General features: G+C 33.6%; 1 protein-coding gene and 1 pseudogene across 1 annotated transcript; both read right to left on the bottom strand.

Annotated features, from left to right (window-relative positions):
- Positions 1 to 9446: 9446 nt before the first annotated feature.
- Positions 9447 to 10379, bottom strand: LOC141489737 (olfactory receptor 14A16-like). Its single transcript, XM_074190194.1, has one exon. The coding sequence runs from the start codon at positions 10377 to 10379 to the stop codon at positions 9447 to 9449; it is 933 nt and encodes a 310-aa protein (XP_074046295.1).
- A 7706-nt stretch (positions 10380 to 18085) lies between these two features.
- Positions 18086 to 18280, bottom strand: LOC141489736 (H/ACA ribonucleoprotein complex subunit 3 pseudogene; annotated as a pseudogene).
- Between the last annotated feature and the right edge of the window lie 4379 nt (positions 18281 to 22659).

The following is a 22659-nucleotide window of genomic DNA, read 5'->3' as shown; positions in this document are numbered from 1 at the left end:
CAGGTTAATTTTTAAAGTGATAATTTTGTATGTCATGTGAATGATAGTATAGACAAATGGTGCTTGGCTACACACACACACACACACACACACACACACACACACACACGTGTGTGTGTGTGTGTGTGTGTGTGTGTGTGTATAGTTCCTTAACCCTGCTCTTGGGTCCTTGATTTCAAACAAAAGGATAGCTACTCCTTAGTGTGCTAACATTACTAGTATTATTTTTCTGCTTTTTTGTGTTTTAAATAATGTAGTTCTCTCTTCATCCTACCATAAAATTTCAATTATACATGAGCTCTGATTTTCAACTATGAATTAAGACCTCTTGTTTTTATCTTGTTTGTTATCTCTAACTTTGGAGCATTTGTATATAGACTTTTTAGACAATGATTTTATTTTCATTCTTTTCCCTCCCATGTCACCTTGGATTGTGGTCTTGTAATATCATCTATTATCTTTCTTCATTTATTTTCCTTACATTTTATGACATCCAACCAAATGGACATTAATAACATATTTGAATTGATCAAAGATCTTATACAGACATATTATATAATATTCTTGTGGGGACATTAGTAAAACATCTTCATGTGCATTCCATCTTTTTATATGAATGCTATTTTAAAAATATATTATCTTTTTATTTTTCCAATTCCATGCAAAGCTAGTTTTCAGCAATCATTTTTGTAAGTTTCTGAGTATCACATTTTCCCTCGCTGACTTTCTTCCCTCATCACCCTGAAAGAAGGCACTCTAATATGTGTACAATGTGTATAACATGTTAAACTAATATCCATATTAATCATTATAATGGAAGACTTAAAGTAAACGCCACAGTTCTTTCTCTCAATGTGGATGGCATTTTCCAACCCAAATCAGTTAGAATTGTCTTTGACGATTTTACTGTTGAGATGAGTAGATCCATCATAGTTGATCATGACATAATGTTTTTGCTATTCTAGACAATGTTCTTCTGATTCTGCTTATTTCAATCAGCATTGATTCACTCAAGTCTTCCTGGGCCCTTCTGGAGTCCCATCTTAATTTCTTTCAGAACAGCAGTGCTCCATAATATCCATGGACCATAAATTATTCGGCCTTTCTCCAATTGATGGACATCCCCAGTTTCCAATTTTTTGCCACCAGAAAAAGAACTGCTGTAAATCTTTTATTCATGTTGGATTTTTTCCCTTTATTGTAATCTCTTTGGATATAGAACTAGTACTGTTTTTCTGGATCAAAAGCTATGCAGTTTTATTGCCCTTTAGATGGAGTTTCAAATTGCTCTCCAGAAGGGTTGAATCATTTCACAACTCCATCAGCAGTGCAGAAGAATCTGAGTTTTTCCACATCCCCACCCACATTGATCATTTCCTTTTTAGTCATATTAGCCAATTTTAGCAGAGTGAGGTGGTATGTTAGAGTTGTTTTTATTTGAATTTCTCTAATCAATAATGATTTAGAGAATTTTTTTCATAAAACTATAGGTAGCTTCAATTTATTTTCATAATTTTCCATTCATGGCCTTAGAAGACATATCATTTGGAAAATTACTTGTATTCTTATAAATTTGATTCAGTTCTCTATATATTTTGGAAATGAGTCCTTTATCAGGAACACTGCTGTAAAAATTGTTCACCAAATTCCTTTTAATCTTGGTTACATTGATTTTATTTGTGCGAAAACTTTTGACTCTAATGAAATCAAAATTATCCATTTTGCTATTTATAATGTTGACTTTCTCTTCTTTAGTCATATATTGCTTCCCTTTCCATAGATCTAGCAGATAAACTATTCCTTGTTCTACTAATTGTGGTATAGTATCATCTAGGGTGGGGCTAGGTTATATAGAGCTTTGAATACCAACCAGATCATTTTCTACTTGATACTAAAAGCAATAAAATACCATTAAAGTTCATTCAATTGAAGGTGACATAACTGGACCTGAACTTTAGAAAAATAACTTTACGTTTATCCAGTGATGAGAATCTCTTGACAACTCTCCATTCATGAAATCTGAGTTAAATTATCAATGCTTTGGAAATTTAATATTATGTCTATCTTAAATGTAACTTGATTGAATAGTGAAAACTAATAATGTAATCTAGTATCTGATGCTATCTGTCCACTGCTCCATATAAAGTCAATATTTACTCATCTGATTGAGAAAGATCATTCACTTTTTTATTTTTCAATTTATGTTCATTTATATTGCTATCTGGATTATTATTTCTTTCCGCTATTATCTTTTCTTCTTTCTAATAATTTTGTGTTTACTATTCTTTTAATTGGTCAGGATTCAATGTATTATTTTTTTACCATTGCACATGAAATGAAGAAATTTCTGAACATTCTAGTTGGTGGAGTGGTTTAAAAAGGATGTTTTTATGCTCATGCCTGACCATAAAGATTTCAGATATCTATATACCAATAGGTCTTTTTGAATCCAAAGACTTGGATTGGAGGTACCTGAAAAATATCTGAAATAAAAAGATAAAGAGAATAAAATTATATTTAAACTTTTAAAAGATAATAGCTAGGGTAGCTAGGTGGTGCAGCAGATAGAGCACTGGCCCTGGAGTCAGGAGTACCTGAGTTCAAATCCAGCCTCAGACATTTAACAATTACCTAGCCATGTGGACTTGGCCAAGCCACTTAACATCATTGCCTTGTAAAAAAAACTTAAAAAAGATAATAGCTAGTATTTGAATAGTTCTCAATGTGTTAATAAATGTTTTATAGATATAATTTCACTAGGTTATCATACCATAATTCGAATGTTTTCCATTATAGATTGACTTGTGCAGGATGATACTTTGCCCTTCCTTGAGAGTAGCTTATATTCTATGGACTATCCTTTTGACTACTAAAAAGAGTGTAATTAGGCAATTGATATATTTTCTCACTATTCAAGGAGATACTTAATCATCTGAATACAACTTAGAATAGTGTAGAAGTAGGTATTGAAATGAATTTCTGTGGGAGATGGAAGTTGATTCCTTCCTTCTTGTTGTCATCAAACCACAGTAAAATTCTGAGAAAGCTTCTCATAAAAAATGGTATGACTTTTTCAAATAATGATAATAGGAGAAAAGATCCCTTTTAAAATGCAACTGTTTAGGGCTGAGTTTGACACTGTAGGAAATTATCTATTTACAATTCTACCTAGTAACAAAATTATCCTTCCATCTTCTATCTAAAATGTTCATGTACAAAATAATCAATATTGATATGTAAAATTCCCTAAATCCTTGTTTTTATTGAGAAATACAAATCAAATCATCTATAAGGTTTTGTCAACATGATAGAAAAGGAAAATAACAAAAGCAGGAAGCTTCCTCAAAGAATGAAGAAGGAAGTGGAAGGAAGGAATTGCAACTAAAAATAAAAAAAAGAATGTTAAAAATGTATCATTAAAAATTTTTTAATTTAAAAACTTGGTATAATCTTCACTGAATGGTGGTAAGGAAAATAGGTCTCTTACCCAGAACTCTGGCTCTGGAGTCACATGGATCAGAATACAAATTGCTGACATTTGACTAGGTATCTATTGTATTGGTTAAAAATTCACAGTAAAAAGAGTGTAACTCAGAAGAAATTTATTTATGAAAAATTCCAAATTATGGAATCTCTTCTAGAAAAAAATCACTCTGGACAATATCTATTATTGTTTGCCCATTTTCTTCCTCTATCAAAGAATGGGTATAACAGTGAGGAGTTCAAACATATTTGATAATATAACACCCTCCTTAGAAATTTAAAATAAATTACATTATCATTTTTTACTTTAAGGAGTTCTCCTCCCTCCCTCTGTCTGACAGGCTTCAAAATTATTCTATTGGCATAATGCATCCTTTGTTCAAGATAAGTAATAGCTAATCTGTAGTCTGGGAGGAAAAGGGTAAAACTGAAGAATGGTGATAGGGACATTTTTCGCTACATAGGCACATGATTTTGCTTTTGTGTGCACATAGAAGGCATTTCCAGTAAGGGAATGAGGATTGGAGGAGAAAGAGATTTCTATTATACCCCACAAATTTCCTAGAAGTTCTATTGAAAGCTGATGGAACCACAAGAGAATTGGAATATTTTTCTTACTGTTCTTAACCATAACTCCTCCTGACTCTGAAGCCAGTTGGACTGAACACAGCTTCCCAGTAATGATGATATGGAGATCAAGACTTGTATTATCTCAAGAACATTCATGTGTCAACAAATGGCTCCCATTACTTAGAAATGTGTTTGTGTGTATATATATGTGTGTGTTTCTGTTATGCATTTTTAGATAAAATCTCATTGATGTAGAGAATGAATTAAAATGATTCTGATATCCCTAAGTCTGGGTGGTTTTCTTATTAATTTTAAATATATGAGTGCAATCAGTAGTCAACTATCTCCAGAAAAGAATGATACTTCTCATGATATCTTTTATTGGAAAATCTTCACATTATGTTTAATTATGAAGCAGAACTGTGAGGGAGTTTGGGATTTAGTTTTGACATCAGCAGGTCAATGATTCAAGACTTATGTTTAACAGACATTAAATGTATTACCCTAAGCATGTAACTTAAACACTTATCTGCCAAATTAATACTCTATCTACACTGATAGGAAGATGACCCTTCAACCTGGACCAAAGGAACAAAAACCTTCCCATAGCTTTTAACACTTGACAACATGGTATTATATTATGGGCAAAATTTTGACTCTCAAAGAAAAAATACAGCTGAATTGAGAATTCCATTATGTGTGTGCTTGAGTGAAGAATCTGAGTGTTCCTGTTTCCTTAATAGCAATTAAACATTTCTTATGTTTAGTTTAAGATTGTAAGTTATGTAAGTCCTTTAAAAGCATAAAGTTCTAAAGAAATACACACAATTTGTATGATTTTGGTTGTTTAAATGAGTTCATACACTTTGAAAATTATTAAAAATCTTTATATGCTCTAAGAGAAAATATTTCATAACCATTAACCTTTATGTGAACAAAAAAGAAAAAGAAAAATAAGACATAGACTTTCTATAAACTTCTTCAGTAAAATCAGCCTTAATATCACAGGTTTTAAGGATATGGATATTACTACATACAGTATGAAAAACCATAGATTCTGAACTGAGTTATATCCTAAGAATGGGTTTAGTGAAGACATGATTGTAAATCTGAAAAAAAAAACGCAATGAAAACAGAGGTGTAGTGAGCAAATGGAGAAGCCTTTTGACTGACTCTCTGTGGTTGGAAATTTCATCACAGTGGAAAAAAAAATGGTTCTATAAGAGATAGTAATGTAAAGAGAGGAGAGAATCCCTAAATTGAACACAAAAACTACAGTCACTTCAAGTTCACTATGTATAATATGTACAATATGAACAGGTGGATCTCCTGCAAGGGACAAAAAGGTAAAGCATACTGGGCACATAATAAACTACTAGTGCACTAGGGAGCGGCCTCTCATCATGTTGACCTCGGGGCAGACAATTGACTCCATAGCAGTTACAGGACTTTATTGTGAGGGAAAAAAGCTCTGATGAGGCAAAGAAAATAACTCAAAGGTGCAATAGTTAAGAGTGCACAATCTGTAGTCAGAAATATCTGTGTTCAAATTTGACTTCAGATTCTTACAACTTGTTTGATCTTGGGTAAGTTGTTTAAACTCAAATGGGAGTCATAATAGCTCCTACCTCCCAGTGTTATATGGATCAAAAGGGAGCTTTTGTAAAGTATTAAGGAGGGAACCTGCCCATAGAAAGTGCTACATAAATATCAGTCACTATTATTACTATCTATTCTCATAACCTAATGTATGACATTGAAAGTAATTTCAGAAGGACAAATTGCTTTCATTAAAGACAAGTAGAAGTTAAATTCTGTTATAATAGAGTGCATTATTCATTTCCTTAATTCATAAATAGGTTTATTGGAAATTGCAGTTATCAAAAAAAAAAAACCTTTGTGAATTTAAGACTGTCTTTCAGGTAGCTGTTTTAACTATAATATCTTCATTCCTTTCTTCCTTCTTTCCTTCCTTCCTCCCTCCCTCCCTTCCTTCCTTCCTTCCTTCCTTCCTTCCTTCCTTCCTTCCTTCCTTCCTTCATTCCTTCCTTCCTTTCAATGGAAAGACTAGTTAAAATTGGTTTAAAATAATTCAGAAATAAAACTGAAAAAAATTATATTAAACTTATAAAAAGAAAGTAACATCCTCATTTCTACTGTTATATTACTATCATAAATAATATTCTCAGATGTAATACTTTAATATAAATTAAAACAATATGTTTTGTTTAATAGTAGAGATGTGTGAATATGTAGACACACATTTCAATTTGAGAAATCTAAAATAAATATTTCTTTTTTTATTACTTTTTCTTGACTTCAATTCCTTTATAGCATTGCTATCACCATACTTCATTTGAACCAAGGTCACATACCTTCCCCCTCAAAAAAAAGTTCTCTCACATAACAAATAGCTATAATCACACACTTTTCCAGTCAACTTGGAAGATCCATGGGAAAAGTGTATTATAATGGGGTTAGAAAGTGCCTGTAGCACAGTTTAGGTCATGTTGGAGTGAATCAGCTCTAGTCAAACAGGAGCTGACTGCAGAGTACTTGCATTCCTGCGGATGCCTGGGTCCTTGGCAGTGGTGGTGGTGGGTTCCAGACTTCTCAGCCCAGGGATTGCCAAGGAAAATTGGGAAAGTCAGCAGGCAAATTCTATCACTCAGTTCAGTCCAGCACAGACCTAAGTGCAAAGCTGGCACCAGAGGATCAGGATCAGGTCTGGGAAGTCACCAGACAGGGAGCCACCCAGCAACTCCTTCCAGAGCACTCAAACCATGGATAGAAAGAAGTTAAGGGAAGATTGCAGAAGTCTTTATGTTGTCTATTCCTGAGGCAGGGTTCTGTGGCTTTGTGCTCAGATTCAAGTTACAATTTGAGACCAAGTATCAGGGAAAAGAGCTTTACTATCAAAATGGACTAGCGACCTTTCTCACAGCTTCAGGATACAGGAGAGTGCTGTGTACATCCACAGACCAGAGCAAAGTTCAGGAGAGCTGTCAGAGCCTCTCAAAAGATTTTGAAGGAATTGAGGTCCCCAGGAGGGTGTCTCTAGAGACAGCTAAAAAAAACTCTCAAAAACTTGGGGCAGCGTATCCTCAACCCTGGGAGCAGAGCCCCAAATTAGCAAAGACTTAAAAACAAGTCATAGCCTGGGGAAATGAGCAAACAAGAGAAGAAAAAACAACCATAGACAATTACTTAGATTCTATGGAGAATCAAAATAAACACTGGAGAGCAAAATCAAAGTTTCTGTATTCAAAACCTCCAAGTAAAATTAGTAATTGATCTCAGAAAAAGATTTTGGAAATAAAGGGAGGTAGAGGAAAAGTTGGGAAAAGAAATAAGAGTGATTCAGGAAAATTATGAAAATCAAGTCTGAAGTTTGGTGAAGGAGTTAACAGAAAATACTGAAGAAAATAAAATCTTAAAAGCCAGTTTAGATCAAATGGAAAAGGCAGCCATAAGGTCAATGAGTAGAACAATGCCTTAAAAAGCAGAATTGACCAGATGGAAAAGGAGATAAAAAAATTCTCTGAGGATAATAATTCCTTCAAATATAGAAAACTAAAGGAAGGAGCTTTGAAGGCACAGATGTAGGAGCTAAAGGAAGCTGATGACTTTGTGTGAGATCAAGAAACAATAAAACAAAACCAAAAGAATGAAAAATTAGAGGAAAATGCAAAAAAAAAATCTCATTGGAAAAAGCAACTAACCTGGAAAGCAGATGCAGAAGAGATAATTTAAACATTACTGTGCTACCTAAATATCATGACTAGGAAAAGAGCCATGACTTCAATTTTCAAGAAATTCCATAGAAAAAGTTGTCATGATACCCTAGAAGCAGAAGGTAAAATAGGAATTAATGGAATACACAGATCATTTTCTCAAAGAAATCCCTAAAGGAAAACTCCCAGAACTACTATAGCAAAGTTCCAGAACTCCCAAGTCAAGAGGAAAATATAACAAGGAACCAGAATGAAACAATTCAAATATCACGGAGCTACAATTAGCATTATTTATTATCATGCAGCTTCTACATTAATGGCTCCTAGGGCTTGCGATATGATATATAGGAAGACAAAAGAGCTTGCATCAAAACTGAGAATTAACTACCCAACAAAACTGAACATCCTCTTTCAGAGGAAAAGATGTATATTCAATTAAATAGGGAACTTTCAAAGTTTCCTGTTAAAATGACCAGAACTGAACAGAAAGTTTGATCTTCAAGTACAGGACTCAGATAAAGCATAGAAAGGGTGGATGGGAAGGGCAAATTATAAGGGATTTATTGATATTGTATTCCTGCATGGGAAAATGATACTGATAACTCATAGGAAAGTTCTCATTTATTAGGGCAGTCAGAAAGAGCAAATATAGACAAGGCACAGGAGGAAGTTTAATATGAAGGTATAATATCAAGATGGAGTAAGAGGTTGAGAAAGGAGAGGTAGAATTGGCTAAGTTAATTTACTTGGAAAATGTAAGAAAAAGCTTGGTCAATGGAGTAGAAGGAAGGAAGGTTATGGAGAATGAATGAGCCTTCACTCTCATTGGAAGTATTTTTCTCAGAGAGGAAATAACATACACACTCAATATGGTATACAAATTTATTACCCTAGAGGAAAATAGAAGAAAGTGGGGGAAAAATGGGACAGGTGGAGAGAGACTGGGGGTGGAGGTGAATAAGAGAGGAAGATCATGGGAGGGGGTAATAAGATGTAACATACTTTTGGGGAGGGACAAGGTGAAAGGAGAAAAAGAATAGAATAAATAGGATATGGAGGAATAGGAAGGAGGGAAATGCAGGTAGCCTAAGAACTGTGGGAAATATATATTGAAGCAATTTTTCTGATGGACTTATGGTAAATATTGTTATCCATTACAAAGCAGAGCTGATAGTATCTAAATACAGATTGAAACACACTTTTTTTTTCTCTCTATTGTTCTTGAGTGCTATCTTTTTTGTGTGTGAACAATTTACAATATGACTATTATGGTAATGTGAAAAAATAAAATATACCAAAAAAATTAAAAAATAAATATGAAACATAATTGTCATGTGAAAGTTTTGTTTTCCTCTTTTTTCACCCTTATCAAAATTAGACACATTTATATATGTACGTGTGTGCATATATGAAATAGTTCTTTCTCAAGATGCAGTTCTCTTTCTTCATATGTTATTTATAGTTTATTTGAATATTTACAATAGTCAAAAGAACATATTATTATAGATGAAATTATATGTAGTGTGAAAGTCATTTATCAAAAATCTCTTAAGAGCTACATTTCCTAACAACTGACGTTGACATAGGAAAAGAAGTAAAGAATTCAAATCATCAAGCATGGAAAGACAACATTTGATTTCCCTTTCATTTTTTTAATCTCTATGAGAAACATTTCCAGGCTATTAACTTCTTCAGAGAATTCTTGATGTCCTTGTTTCGGAGACTATAAATCAAAGGGTTCAGGGGTGGGGGCACCACTGTATAGAATATAGATAACAATAAATCCAGAATTGAGTCAGATTGCTTTTGAGGTGGTTTTAAGTAAACTATGAAAGAGGTTGTGAGAAAAATTATGAGAACAATGAGATGGGGCACACAAGTGGAGAAGACTTTTGACCGATCTTCTGTGGTTGGAATCTTTAGCACAGTTAAGACTATAGGAGCATAAGAAAAAGCTATGGAAATAAAACAAAGACTCCCTAAAGCAACTGCAGTAGCCAAAGTCACATCTACTGCAATATGTACATCAGAGCAGGACAGACTAAGTAATGAAGGAACATCACAAAAGAATTGATGGATCTCCTTGGAGCTACAAAAAGGCAAATTGGATGTAGTAGTTGATAGGAGAACACCAAAGAAGCCCCCACTGAACCAGGAAACAGCAGCCATCTTCACGCAAGTCCCTCTTGTCATGATAACTTCATAGTGCAGAGGCTGACAGATAGCCACATAGCGGTCATAGGACATCATTGTGAGGAGGAAAAGCTCAGATGCTGCAAAGAAAATTACTAAAAATAACTGTAATACACACTCCATGAAAGAAATGGAATGGCTATGGCTCAGGGAGTTTTTGATAGATTTAGGGAGTGTGGTAGAAATAAAGCAAAAATCTAAAAATGACAAATTCTTCAGGAAGAAGTACATAGGTGAATGGAGATTCTCATCAAGAGAGATGAGGATGAAAATGAGCAGGTTCCCTATCAAAGCCACCAGGTAGATCAGTAAGAAGAAAAAGGCCAGTAAGATCTGCAGCTCCCAGTTATTGGAAAAACCCATCAGGAGAAATCCTGTCCCCATAGTGAAGTTGGGCATGCTCTGGATATTCTCTTGATTATCTGCAAAGGAAAAAGAAACCATTGAGAGGATGAGAATATCTAGGGTGCTTGATATCAAGAGACTTTGATTAAGGTCTACTCTGTTGCTTTGTGCAAATTATAGTCTTTTGGTTTTTCTTGTATTAAATTATGAGAGAAAACTATATTATAGTATCTTAACTTTAGGTCCAGGAAATACTTTTTAAATAAATTGTGATAACTATATTACACTATGGATGATTTCTTTTGAAATCCATGTGTTTCAATTTATAAATTTAATTATTCTATTACAAGGAGTAACCAAAGACAAGAATCTTTGAACTTGATGATTTTTAAGAACTCTTCTACTGAAAAGTAGAAATTTTTCCTCGAAACAGTAGCCACTGCTTGAAAAGGATGTTAATAATAACAATGTATGTCTAAATTTCTGGAATTTTAAGGGTTATAGAACAGATTTTATGACAAGATATCTGTGAGAAATTAGTCATGTATTGTATCCCATTTTTAACATAAGATATCAAACATAAAGTACCAGACCTCTGCATCTGAATTTCTAGTCATTCTTTCATTCAAGAATTGTCAGAACCTGGTAGCTCACTTTGCACTTCTGATTGTAAGGTTAAGCTGAATGCTATTTCAGATACCTATACTAAGTCCAACCTGAACATACTCTTCATGAATAAATGACTTTCTGCCCATTCTTCAATAATGTTAGTGGTAGAGATAGATTCACTAGCAGTTTTAAGTGATGTTCACTCACTTAAACAGCATTAATACCATAGAATAATAGAACTGTGATGCAAATTAAATCATTTTAATGGATTTGGCACTGAAATGGGGCATTTGAATATTAAACTCTCCCTTAGTCAAAGATTCTGTTACCATTAACATAGTATAGCCATCTGGAAATGCAAATACATTGTCAACTAATTTCCTGATCAACTTTGTCTGAGTCTGTTCTATTCTTCTGGGTGGGGGTGGGGGGGTTGCTTGTTCTTTCTGCTTTCTTTAGTTAAAATGCTAATCTGTTTACAGGCAGTTAAGATAGAGTTCCAGACCTGTAATTAGGAAGACCTGAGTTTAAATTCAGGCTCAGACACTTAATAACTGTGGGGTCCTTGACAAATCATTTCTTCTTGCTTCAGTTTTCTCTTTTATAAAACAGGAATAATAAAAGTCCCCATCCCCCAAGGGTTGCTGTTAGGGTCCAAAGAAATAATAATTATAAATATCTTCAGGGGGGCTGCTAGGTGGCACAGTGGATAGAGCACCGACCCTGGAGTCAGGAGTACCTGAGTTCAAATCTGGCCTCAGACACTTAATAATTACATAGCTGTGTGGCCTTGGGCAAGCCACTTAAGCCCATTGCCTTGCAAAAATAAAAAAAATCCTCAAAAAATGAAAATACAATATCTTCAGATACAGCCTGGCATATGCTACATATTATTATTAAATATCTTCCTAATCTCATAAACTAACATAGAAAGACATGTCTGAAATATCTTATTCTCTCATTAAAGATATACAGAAAAAAAGCTTGTCCTTTGTACACAAGACAAAGGGATTACTGATAAGTATGTTTTGCTAATATTTTTCAATGAAACTTTGTCAATTGACTACTTTATGCAAATCTCTGATCTAGGCCTATAAAGGTCAAATAGATGAATAATGTCCAATTGTCTACCTTATGAACCTTTTAGAGACCTAGGGAGATAAGAAAGATTTCCAAATAACCACAATAAAATTAGAATGAGATAAATGCATATAGCATAACAAAAAAAAATCAGTGAAATATGAGTTTACTTCTGATTGAGAGGCACTCATTTACTGATATTACTGTATGTTTGCATATAATTATATGTATATATATAGAGAGAATGTGCATGAATTAATAAATACACAATCAGATTGAATAAATAATAAATGTGTAAACCAACATACTATTCAATAATGTGGATTTTAAAGAGTGGACTGGATCTCTCCAGGCAGGAATACTTTGCTTTTTGAATTCATTGTTCCATTATGGAGCCAGCAAATATATAGATACAAAAAAATTGAAAAGTCAAGTTTGGAAGGAGGAATTTTCTATTTTCTCAGTGTAAAGATCTTTTTAAAATTATGAATATTGATTCTAAGATGTGTATGTGCAATTTGAACTTTGACAATACTTGTCAAAGTTACTTGTTTCCTAATTGGGACCCTATGCTTTTCCAATTTTTTCCTCTTTAATCAATCACTGTTTTGAACAATTTGAAACTTATTAAAATTAACTTCAGGCTGCTCCTGAATTCACCTTCTTAATCCTATTCAGTGTTACTGAATGGAGTTCATGAAAGTCCAAAAATACTAACTGAATCCATTGCCAATAGCAATCATTCCTCAGAACCCTCTTCCATTAAATCAAGTTTTTATCACATTCTCCTCTTTTCCTTTGCTCAGTATTATTTATTGTCTTTAAATTTTCCATACTCTTTTTGTCAGCAACTCATATAAATTAGGATTTCATTTAATAATTCATAATTTGGAAAGTAGAAGCTATTCTTATTGACATTCTTATATTCACTTCTTGTCAGTCAAACTTCCTTGACATCCTCCATTAACTAATTTTATCCTGTTTATATTTTGTCAATAATCTTCAGTGATAAGACATCAGAGGAAGGTAAAACTTTTTTCATACCCTTGATTTTTCCTATCTTGTCTTATCTTCATTCTGCTCTCTCCCTCTCATCTTTCCCTGTATGCTGGTTCTTCCCTTGCTCCTCATAAATGCAGCTATATTTTCTCCATTAACAGAAAAATAAATCTTCAATGAGACCTTACTATCTTTAACAAACCATCTTTCTTTGTCTCTCTTCCCTTTCTCAGTCTAAGTACAGATATACTTTTGAACTCCCTGTCTGTTCTCTCATACTTCCTGACCATGCTATATTCTGGTACATGACATCATCAGCCAATTGAAAGGATACTTTCCCAATTTAATAATTAGTTAATTGAAAGATTTGATTGACATTTTTAGCATTACTCTCCCTAGTCTCCATGAAGCTTTAAAACTGCTTGCCAGCATCAATTTTATATATTCTTTTGTCTATGAATTTTTCTGAACATTCCCTCCTTAGTTCTGTTTCTACCTATTTTATGACTCATTTTTAGTTTTTCTTTCTAATTCATTCTCAAAACATGTTAAGTGAGGATGGATGACAAAGTTTTGTTTGCTCTCATTTATGCTCTTCCTGAATTCTCTTTGTGACCTTATCATTTCACAAAGGTTTATCCAATTCCTTTATGATGATCAGTCCTACTTCCATTCCTTTTTTTCTAGTTTTTTTTTTTTTTTTGCAAGGCAGTGGGGTTAATTGGCTTGCCCAAGGCCACAAAGCTAGGCAATTACCAAGTGTCTGAGGTCAGATTTGAACTCAGGTACTCCTGACTGCAGGGCTGATGCTCTATCCACTACACCACCTAGCTGCCCCCTACATCTCCTATTCTTGACCACCATCTCTCCTGAACTCCAAAATTGTATCAATTGCCTATTGTACACTGCTACTGTATATTACATAGTGGATGTCAAATAGAAACCTCAAACTCTACATGATGCAAAGAACTTACTCTCTCTATTAACTCCTCCTAAGCTTTCCTGCTACCATCCTAAAGGAACCCTCTGACACTGAGATTTCTTTCTTCTATCAAGGGAACACAATATTCTTATCATCATATTCAGAATTTTACTGATATTCTTGTTTCCTCAATCACTCCTACCACAGACATCAAATAAGTTTTGACATCTTATGTTTTGTGATTCCATACCTCTTATTGATTTTTTTATTAACTTACTTAACATCTTAGTTCAGTCTCTGCCTATTACTAGAGCCTTCAATAAGTGCTTAATTGTGGTCTTAGTCTAAGGTCTGTCCCCATCACAACCTATGTTTTCCTTACACCTTTCCCAAAGCAAATCTAAGCATGACAGTACTCTATTCTCTCAGTTCCTTGGGCTCTGAAGTACTTTCTGGATCAAATATAAAATGCTCTCTATGGCAGTATTTTTTGAATCAGTATTCAAATTTTATTCTCAGTCATATGGAACAAAATTCTTCTCTAAGCTCTCATACTTCAGTCTGAAAAGCCTTTGTGCAATCCCCCTTACATGTAAATAATATCCCAGTTCTGAGAATTTACTCTGCTGTTTTCCATTTCTGCCATGCATTTCATTCTTTCTCATTTCAAAATTGTCTGTAAAGTCTTTGAAGGCAAAGATTGTTTTGATTTTTGTCTTTGTATGCAAAGAACAATGTATAACCTAAAATAACAACTTGATAAATGTTTCTTGATTGATTGGAGTCAGCCTTTAAGTGATTTTATTTTGCTTTCTAGGGTTTTAAGGGGCATTGGAAAAATTGTTTGAAGGAATTGAGCATGGTTGAATAACTTTGAAATTGAAATAGTATGAATAAAGTCAGACCTAAGTGTTAGGGTGGTAACTGGGTGGTGGTGGGAGGGAGTGAGGGTCTCTCTGAAGTTTGATGAATTAGAAAGGGAGCAGCATCAGGGATATATATTATTAAATGGTAGAGAAGGAAAGGTCCCAAAATTCATAAAGAATTTCTTGGAAGTAGAAAGATCTCTAAAGCAATCTTATTCATTTTCTCTAATACTTTGCCCCTATTTTCATTCCCAAGATATGTTTTTACAGTCACACATACAAGATGTCAGAAATACTTTTTAAATATACTCACATGGACTTTTATATTTCTAATCATCTCAGATTGATTCTGAATTAACTAATTATAATAATAGTCATAAGCTACAAATGCATATATATATATATATATATATATATATATATATATATATTCATAGAGAAAATGGACAGCCATACCTTGCAATTCACTTATTTCTTCTCTCCATTGTTTATTGATAAAACCATGAGATCTCCATACCTTATCCTGCTTATTTGGAAGTGGAGTAATTTTTCAAAAGTATAGGAGATTTATATACACAGATGTTTCATAAAATGGTAGCAAAAAGTTTTACTGATTCTTCTTCGAATTTCTTTTCTCAATATGATCCCACCATTTCCTGATTTGCTGCAAGTATACTGGGATACAAAACCTTAATGTCCAGCTAGATATGAGTCAAATATTTCCCCTCTTTGGTTGTAGCATTTAAGCTATCTGGAAGCAACCAAGTTTTTTCAAACTAAATCAGTTCCTCTGATTTTTAAATACTGGAAAAATACTTGCATCATTTTATTTTTCCAAAGAGATGCAAGCCCTCTACTTTTGGGACATCCTTTGAGAATGATAGACCTGGAGATCTCTAGAGTATTTTGATAGCCATTCTATTCTGTGAATAACTAAAACCCTAGAACCTACTGCCAACATATTAATATAACTCCTGGGAGATTGTGGGCTGTTTCAAGATCCTTTGACTCATTTTGATAAAAAGCAAATATCACATTGTCCATTATATTAAATGTAAAATTAATTTTATTCTGTGTCAAACCCTAAAATTCATCTTCCATTGAAAACTAGTAAATAATTTTAGATTCCTGGAAAAATATGCATTTGACTTAAACAACTAAATGACTTTTCAATCAGTGGATATTCATGCAACATTCTTGGTCTCCATTATCTCTTTAAAATTTATTTTTGTTTCAGATGCTTCCTTGAATATTTCTCAAATGGTACAGGTTTAAGGGCTGAAATCGTTTTGGAACTATTTATATAGTTTTACTTCTTTATCAAATAGAAGATTTTCTTTTTCACTTTCTGAGAGGCAGTTATTCAGTAGTTATGGTGTGCCAAATATTGTCCTAAATACCAAGCATTTAAATGCAATAATGATAGATTTTGTGTTGTTAAAAAACCCCCAACATATAATTTAACAGAAACAGATAGCACATATAGTGCTATAGTGGCTATGAGAAATAATTTTGCTTTGAATAGTCATTGGGATAGGAAGTGCTTCTTCAAGAAATCAGTTGACTTGAATGGCTATAAGAGCAATGACAGCATAATGGCTGAATTGAATGTTTGAGGTAAATTAGATTCAAATAGATTATTTTGAATGTGCTTTTGCATTGCATGTATTCTCTTATGACTGTTGAATGATAAATAATAATTTTGCAGTGGGCTAGGCCAGCAATCCAAATGTCTAAAAAAACAGGACCTCAGGAGCCAAGATGATAAGAAACTTCTGGATTTTTCCCCAAAATCTTTAAATAATGCCTCTAAAAAGAACCTAAAGAGACAGAACCCACCAAAAAAAAACAGAATGAAACAAGATGTCAAAGAGAAAATTTGGAAAATTTTTCTCAGATGAGTAAAGGGGAATGGAACTCAGCATAAGCAGGACTGGGAGGTAATCTAATAATGGAACAGGAAGTTTATAGTCATAGCACAGCTCTATGTTGTGCTGACAGAAAACCAGTGGTAAAATCGACCAGCAAATACAGTCCCAATCACAGCTCAGAAGGAAAAATTTGAACCTAGGAATTGATGTTGCTACAGACAAGATTGGATTATGCTATCTCAATGCAAGGATCAAACTGAGAGCAACTGAGACAGCAGAGTGGAAAGGTATGAAAAGATCTTAATCCCTGAAGACAAAAAACTTGGGAATATACTTCCTGTGTCCCAGGAGCAGAAATCAACTATCAAAATATGTTAAAAAAAGAAAAAAATGGTGGTAACCATAAAAACCTGCTACACTTTCTTTTCTTTTTCTTTATTTTAGTTTTCCAATTACTTTCAAAGGTAATTTTCAACATTCATCCACTCACAAGTTTATGGGTTCTACATTTCTGATATCCCTCCCTTCCCTTCCTACTCTCCATGGCAGCAAGACTCTAGTAAAATTGCACATGTTGAACCTTGTTTTATATATTTCCATAATAGTCATGTTTTAAAAGAAGAATTAGAAATAAGGGCAGAATAAAAGGAGAAAGAAAAAATTTAAAACTCTTTAAAAAGCTGAACATAGTAAGCTTTGTTCTGCTTCTTGAATTCCACGGTTTTTCTGTACATGTGTATGGCATTGTCCATAAGAGGTTTCTCAGGATTGTCCTTGGTCAATTAATCGCTGAAAAGAGCTGTCTAAATCATAGTTGATCATTGCAAAACAGTGATGTTGATATTATGGACATTGTTTTCTTGGTTCTGCTCATTTCACTCAGCATCAGTTCATTTAAGTCTTTCAATACTTTTCTTTTCTAATGTCCGGCAGCTCATGATTTCTTACAGAAAAATAGTACTCCATAGCATTCATATATCATAACTTGTTCAGCCATTCCCCAATTGATGAACAATCATTCAATTTCCAATTCTTTGCCACTATCAAAAAGTAACTATAAATAATTTTTTACATGTCAGACTTATTCAGATTTCATATGATCATTTTGAAATATAGACCTATAATGGATCAATGGGTCTATACAGTTTCTTTTTTTCCCAAATAAGTTGAGATTTAATAGCCTACAGTACTGATTGAAATGAAATCATTTGAGGTCCACTGATACCAAGTACAGAGAGGAATACAGGCAAATTGAGACTAGATTCTAAATACCAAAGTGTAAAGGGAATAATTTCAAAGTTGTGAGAATGGGTTAAGATATTTAAGATATTCAAGCTCTTGCTGAAAGAGGTCCCCTAGATGTAGGAAAAGGTTCTTGGGGCAAGAGTCCTTTGTTTGCCATGGCTTGGTAACTCAGAGGACCAAATGAGCTTGTTGAGTCATGAGAACCTTGAAGCTCTTCTTGATAGTGATCCGGTGTCTAGAATACTTATTATCTGGGGAGAATCTGGCTGGGTGAGCTGAACAGGTCTGTTGTCCTGCAGGGTCTGTTTGCTTTAGGGTGTAGACCTGATCCCCATGCTCTTTGAGGAAATACTGCAGAAACATCTAGCCAGGTCAATTCACTTCCCAATCCGCATAAAGGCCTGTGCCTATGCCTTGGACTCTGGACTACCTTATATACAGTTTCAATGCCCTTTGGGCATAGTTTGAAATTTCTCATCAGAATGGTTGGATAAGTTCACAACTCCAAAAGTACACTGATGTCCCAATTATCCCCATCTTCTCCCATATTGATCATTTTCCTCTTTTGTCATCCTAGGCAATATGATGGTTGGGAGTTGAAAACTCCTTTGTTTTTAATTTGCATTTCTATAATCAAAAAGGATTTTGAGAATTTTTCAATTGACTAAAAATAGCTTTAAATTTTTATCTGTATATTATGTTCATATAACTTGATAATTTATCAGTTGGAGAATGACTTGTAATCTACTAAATTTGATTCAATTCTCTATATTTTATCAATGAATATTTTCTCAGAAACATTAGCTTTAAAAATTGCTTCCTAGCTCTATGCATTCCTTCTAATTTTGGTCACACAGATTTTGTTTGCATAAACTTTCAAAATTAATATTGTAGAAATCATCCATTTTGCAATAATTATTTTTCTCTATCTCTTCTTTGATCATTAACTTCCCTTTTCTCTATAGAACTAACAGATAGAGTATGGCTTTTTCTCCTAATTAATTAATTGTTCTCTAAGATATCACCCTTAATGTCTAAATTTTGTACCTATTTTGAACTCAGTTTGGTATAGTATGTGAGATGTGGGTCTATGGCTAATTTCTGCCATTCTATTTTCCAGCTGTTCCAGAAGTTCAGTTGGAGTCTTTAGGTGTTTCAAAGAGTAGATTACTGTAATCATTTATTACTGTTTCTTTCGCACCTAAATTCTTCCACTAATCCAATTCTCTATTTCTTAGCCAGTACCATGAAGTTTTGGTGACTGTCATTTTATAATATAGATTCTGGTCTGTTATGAATATTTCACCATCCTTTTCATTTTTCCCTTAATTCCTTAGTTATTCTTGATCCTTTTTTCTTCTCGATTAATTTTGTAATGATTTTTTTGTTCTATAAATAAAGTCTATTTTTGTTGTAGTTTAATTGATTTGGTACTGAATAAGTAATTTAACTTGGTTAGAATTGTCATTTCGATTATATTAGCTCAGTCTAACCATGAGAAATTGACATTTTCCCATTTTTTCAGATCTGATTTAGAATTATAAGTAAAGTATTTTGTAATTATGCTCCTCTATTTTCTAGGTTTGTCTTCAGAGGTAGATTCACAAGTTTTTTTGTGTTGTCTACAGTTACTTAAAATGAAATTTCTCTTTCTCTTGTTTGTGGGCTTTATTGGTAATTTATAGAAATGCTGATGATTTCTTTGGGCTTCTTTGTATCCTGCTTCTTTGCTAAAGTTATTAAATGTTTCAATTAGTTTTTAGCTTATTTTCCAGAAATTCCTAAGTATACCATCAAATCATTTGCAAAGAGTGAAAGTTCTGTTTCCTTATTGTTTATTTTAACTCCTTCAATTTCTCTTTCTTCTCTTATTGCTGAAGCAAAAATTTTATTTCTCATTTTTTTTTATGTTTTGCCAGACTGGAGTAAAATACCTTGTTCAAGGACACACAGCCAGTAAGTACTAAGTGTCTGAGGTCAAATTTGAACTCAAGTCCTCCTCTAGGACCAATGTTCTATCCACTATACTACCTAGCTGATCCCTAAACTAACATCTATAATACAATATTGAATGGCAATGGTAATCATGAGGATCCATGTTTAATTTCTGATCTTATTGGAATGCCAATTTACCTCAGTTACATATAGTTGCTTGCTAATGTTTTTAGATAGATTCTGCTTGTAATTTTAAAGAAAATTCCATTTATTCCTCTGTTTTCATGGGAATAGATATTTTTAATAGTAGCTGATGTATTTTATCAAAGACTTTTTCAACAACTATTGAGATAATCATCTGTTTATTTTGTTATGGATATAGTTATTCATATTGATCATTGTTCTAATTTTGAACCATCCCTATGTACCTAGTTTAAGTACTACCAAATTATGCTGTTATGCTAGTCATAACTTGAAATATCTTTGCTGAAATTTTATTTAATTTTATGCTTTATTTATTTGTTTTCCCAATAATCTTTAATAGAAGTTTTCATTAATCATTTTTTCCAAGTTTTCAACCTTGCATTTTTCTCCCCACCTCCCTTCCCTTTCCCTTCTTCTTGACAGAAAGTAATCTAATATAGACTCTACCAGTGAAACTGTTCTAAGCAAAGATACATACTAATCATACTGCAAAAGAAGGAAAAAAAATAGAGAAATAAATATGATACAAAAGACAACTTCTAAAATTTGAATATAGTAAGCTTTTGTTTGCATTTAAACTCCACAATTCCCTCTTTGGATATGGATGGTATTTTCTATCCCAAATCATTTAGAAGTGCCTTTGACTGAATACAAAGACTGAAACAAGTTTTCAACAGTAGACTTCTTAGAAAATCTTCAGTGAAGGTCAGTCTATTTGGGAGAGCTAGGTGGCTCAGTATATAGAGCACAGACATTGGAGTCAAGAGGATGGGGGTTCAAATCCGACTTACTGACTTCATACTAGATGGGCAAGTCAAGTAACCCTGATTGCCTCACATCCAGGCCCCAGTTTCAGTCCTCCTGATTCATATCTGGCCACTGGAGTCAGATGACTCTGGAGGAGAAAGTGAGACTGGTTGTACCCCCTCACTCACATCCAGTTTATGTCCTTGTCATAGTATCACCAACCTGATGTAGCAGTTTTCAAAAACAAAGGGCAAACATTATTTGGGTGGAAAGGAGAAGTAAAGCCCAGCCAGACAGGGGAACAGGAAAGCCAGCAAGAGACTTTTAGCCACAGTGCAATCCATTTCCTGGCAGTTACATAGCAAGCAAGTAGGAAGGCTCCCAACCCCAGAAATAAATCTGAATCCTGGAAATACTGGAGGAAAAGACAGTACTTGGTTGGGAACAAACCACTGCTTAGGTCAAGCCTGGACATAAAGGAGGAAAAAGACTTTTGCGTAGGCAATGCCTGGTCTGCTTAGGCAATATTTTGTCCTACAGTAAGTCAGGGCTCAGACCCCAGCCCCTGAACAAAAAGCTCTGGACTATAATCCCTATCCCAAGGAACAGAGTTCAAACAATTGAAATAAGCAAAAAATCTAAAAGAGAAATAACCACAGAAAGCTTCTATGCAGATAGAAATGAAAAAAATGCCATCTCAGAAGAATAAAGCAGTGAGAAATTATCTACTTGAGAAGTCTCCAAGGAGTCAATGAATTGGACCCAAATCCATAACCTCAGAGAAGAACTTTAAAAAGTATTTAAAAACTAAAAAATGGAAGAATAAAAATGAAAGGCATTTAGGAAAATTTTGAAAAATTGTCCAAAGAAATTAACTAATTTAAAAGTAAAAATGATCAACTGGAAAAAGAATGCAACTCTTCAAAATATAAAATTGAACAACTGGAAAAGGAATCCAACTCATCTAAAACTAAAATCAGCCAATTGAAAAGAGAATAGAAGTCAGCAAGATGTTAAATTAACCAATTGGAAAATGAAACACCAAAGTTAACTGAAGAAAACAACACCCTAAAAATTTGAATTGAACAAATAGAAACCAATGAGTCTATGAAACACCAAGATTCCATCAAAGAAAGTTGAAAGGCTGGGAAAAAATGATGAAAATGCTTAGCCCCTTGTGATTAAGTGAGTCAAAGTATAATGAGATACTTAAGTTAAAGTTAACATCCTTCCTTTTTTCTGAGCTTTTTGTCTCAGACATAATGATATCATCTTGGACCTCTTCAATTGAGGGACAAGACCCAATTATACCCATATCCTTTTGGTTCATTCTCTTTGATTATTCTTAATTAATTATACTCTCTAATTATCCTTAGAGAAGTAAAGTTCTTAAAAATTAGCAGTGTTATTTCTTCCCTTTTATTATTGTATACAATTTGTTAGTTGACCAACATTTGTTTACAACTGGTTTGTTTTTGCCATCCCCTTTACACTTAGCATTTTTCATGCAACTCTTCAGTTGTGTATTTGGTGATAGAATTCTCTGTTCAGTTCTGGTCTTTGTGTCAGCAAATTCTGGAATTCGTCTGTTTCATTGAACATCTATCTATTTCCCTGACAATATATGCTGAATTTTGTAGGGTAGGACATCATAGGTTGTAATCCCAGGTCCTTAGCTCTCTGAAATACGTTATTCCACTTCTTCTGATCCTTCAGTGTTGAGGCTAATAGGTCCCGTGTTAGTCTGATTGTGTTCCCTTTATATTTGAATTGCTTTCTTTTTGTTGTTTGCAATATTCTCTCCTTAATTTGAGGGTTCTTTGGAGTTTTTATCCTGGGGTCTCTTTCTAGAGAAG

This window comes from Macrotis lagotis, chromosome 5, assembly GCF_037893015.1.
Source record: "Macrotis lagotis isolate mMagLag1 chromosome 5, bilby.v1.9.chrom.fasta, whole genome shotgun sequence".
Classification (NCBI taxonomy): domain Eukaryota; kingdom Metazoa; phylum Chordata; class Mammalia; order Peramelemorphia; family Peramelidae; genus Macrotis; species Macrotis lagotis.
Note: the sequence above shows the minus strand (reverse complement) of the source record. Positions and strands in the feature narration are given on the sequence as shown.

Bases quoted from the DNA above. Each gene is read 5' to 3' on its own strand.
- LOC141489737 (XM_074190194.1), bottom strand. From the start codon at position 10,379: ATGCCCAACTTCACTATGGGGACAGGATTTCTCCTGATGGGTTTTTCC.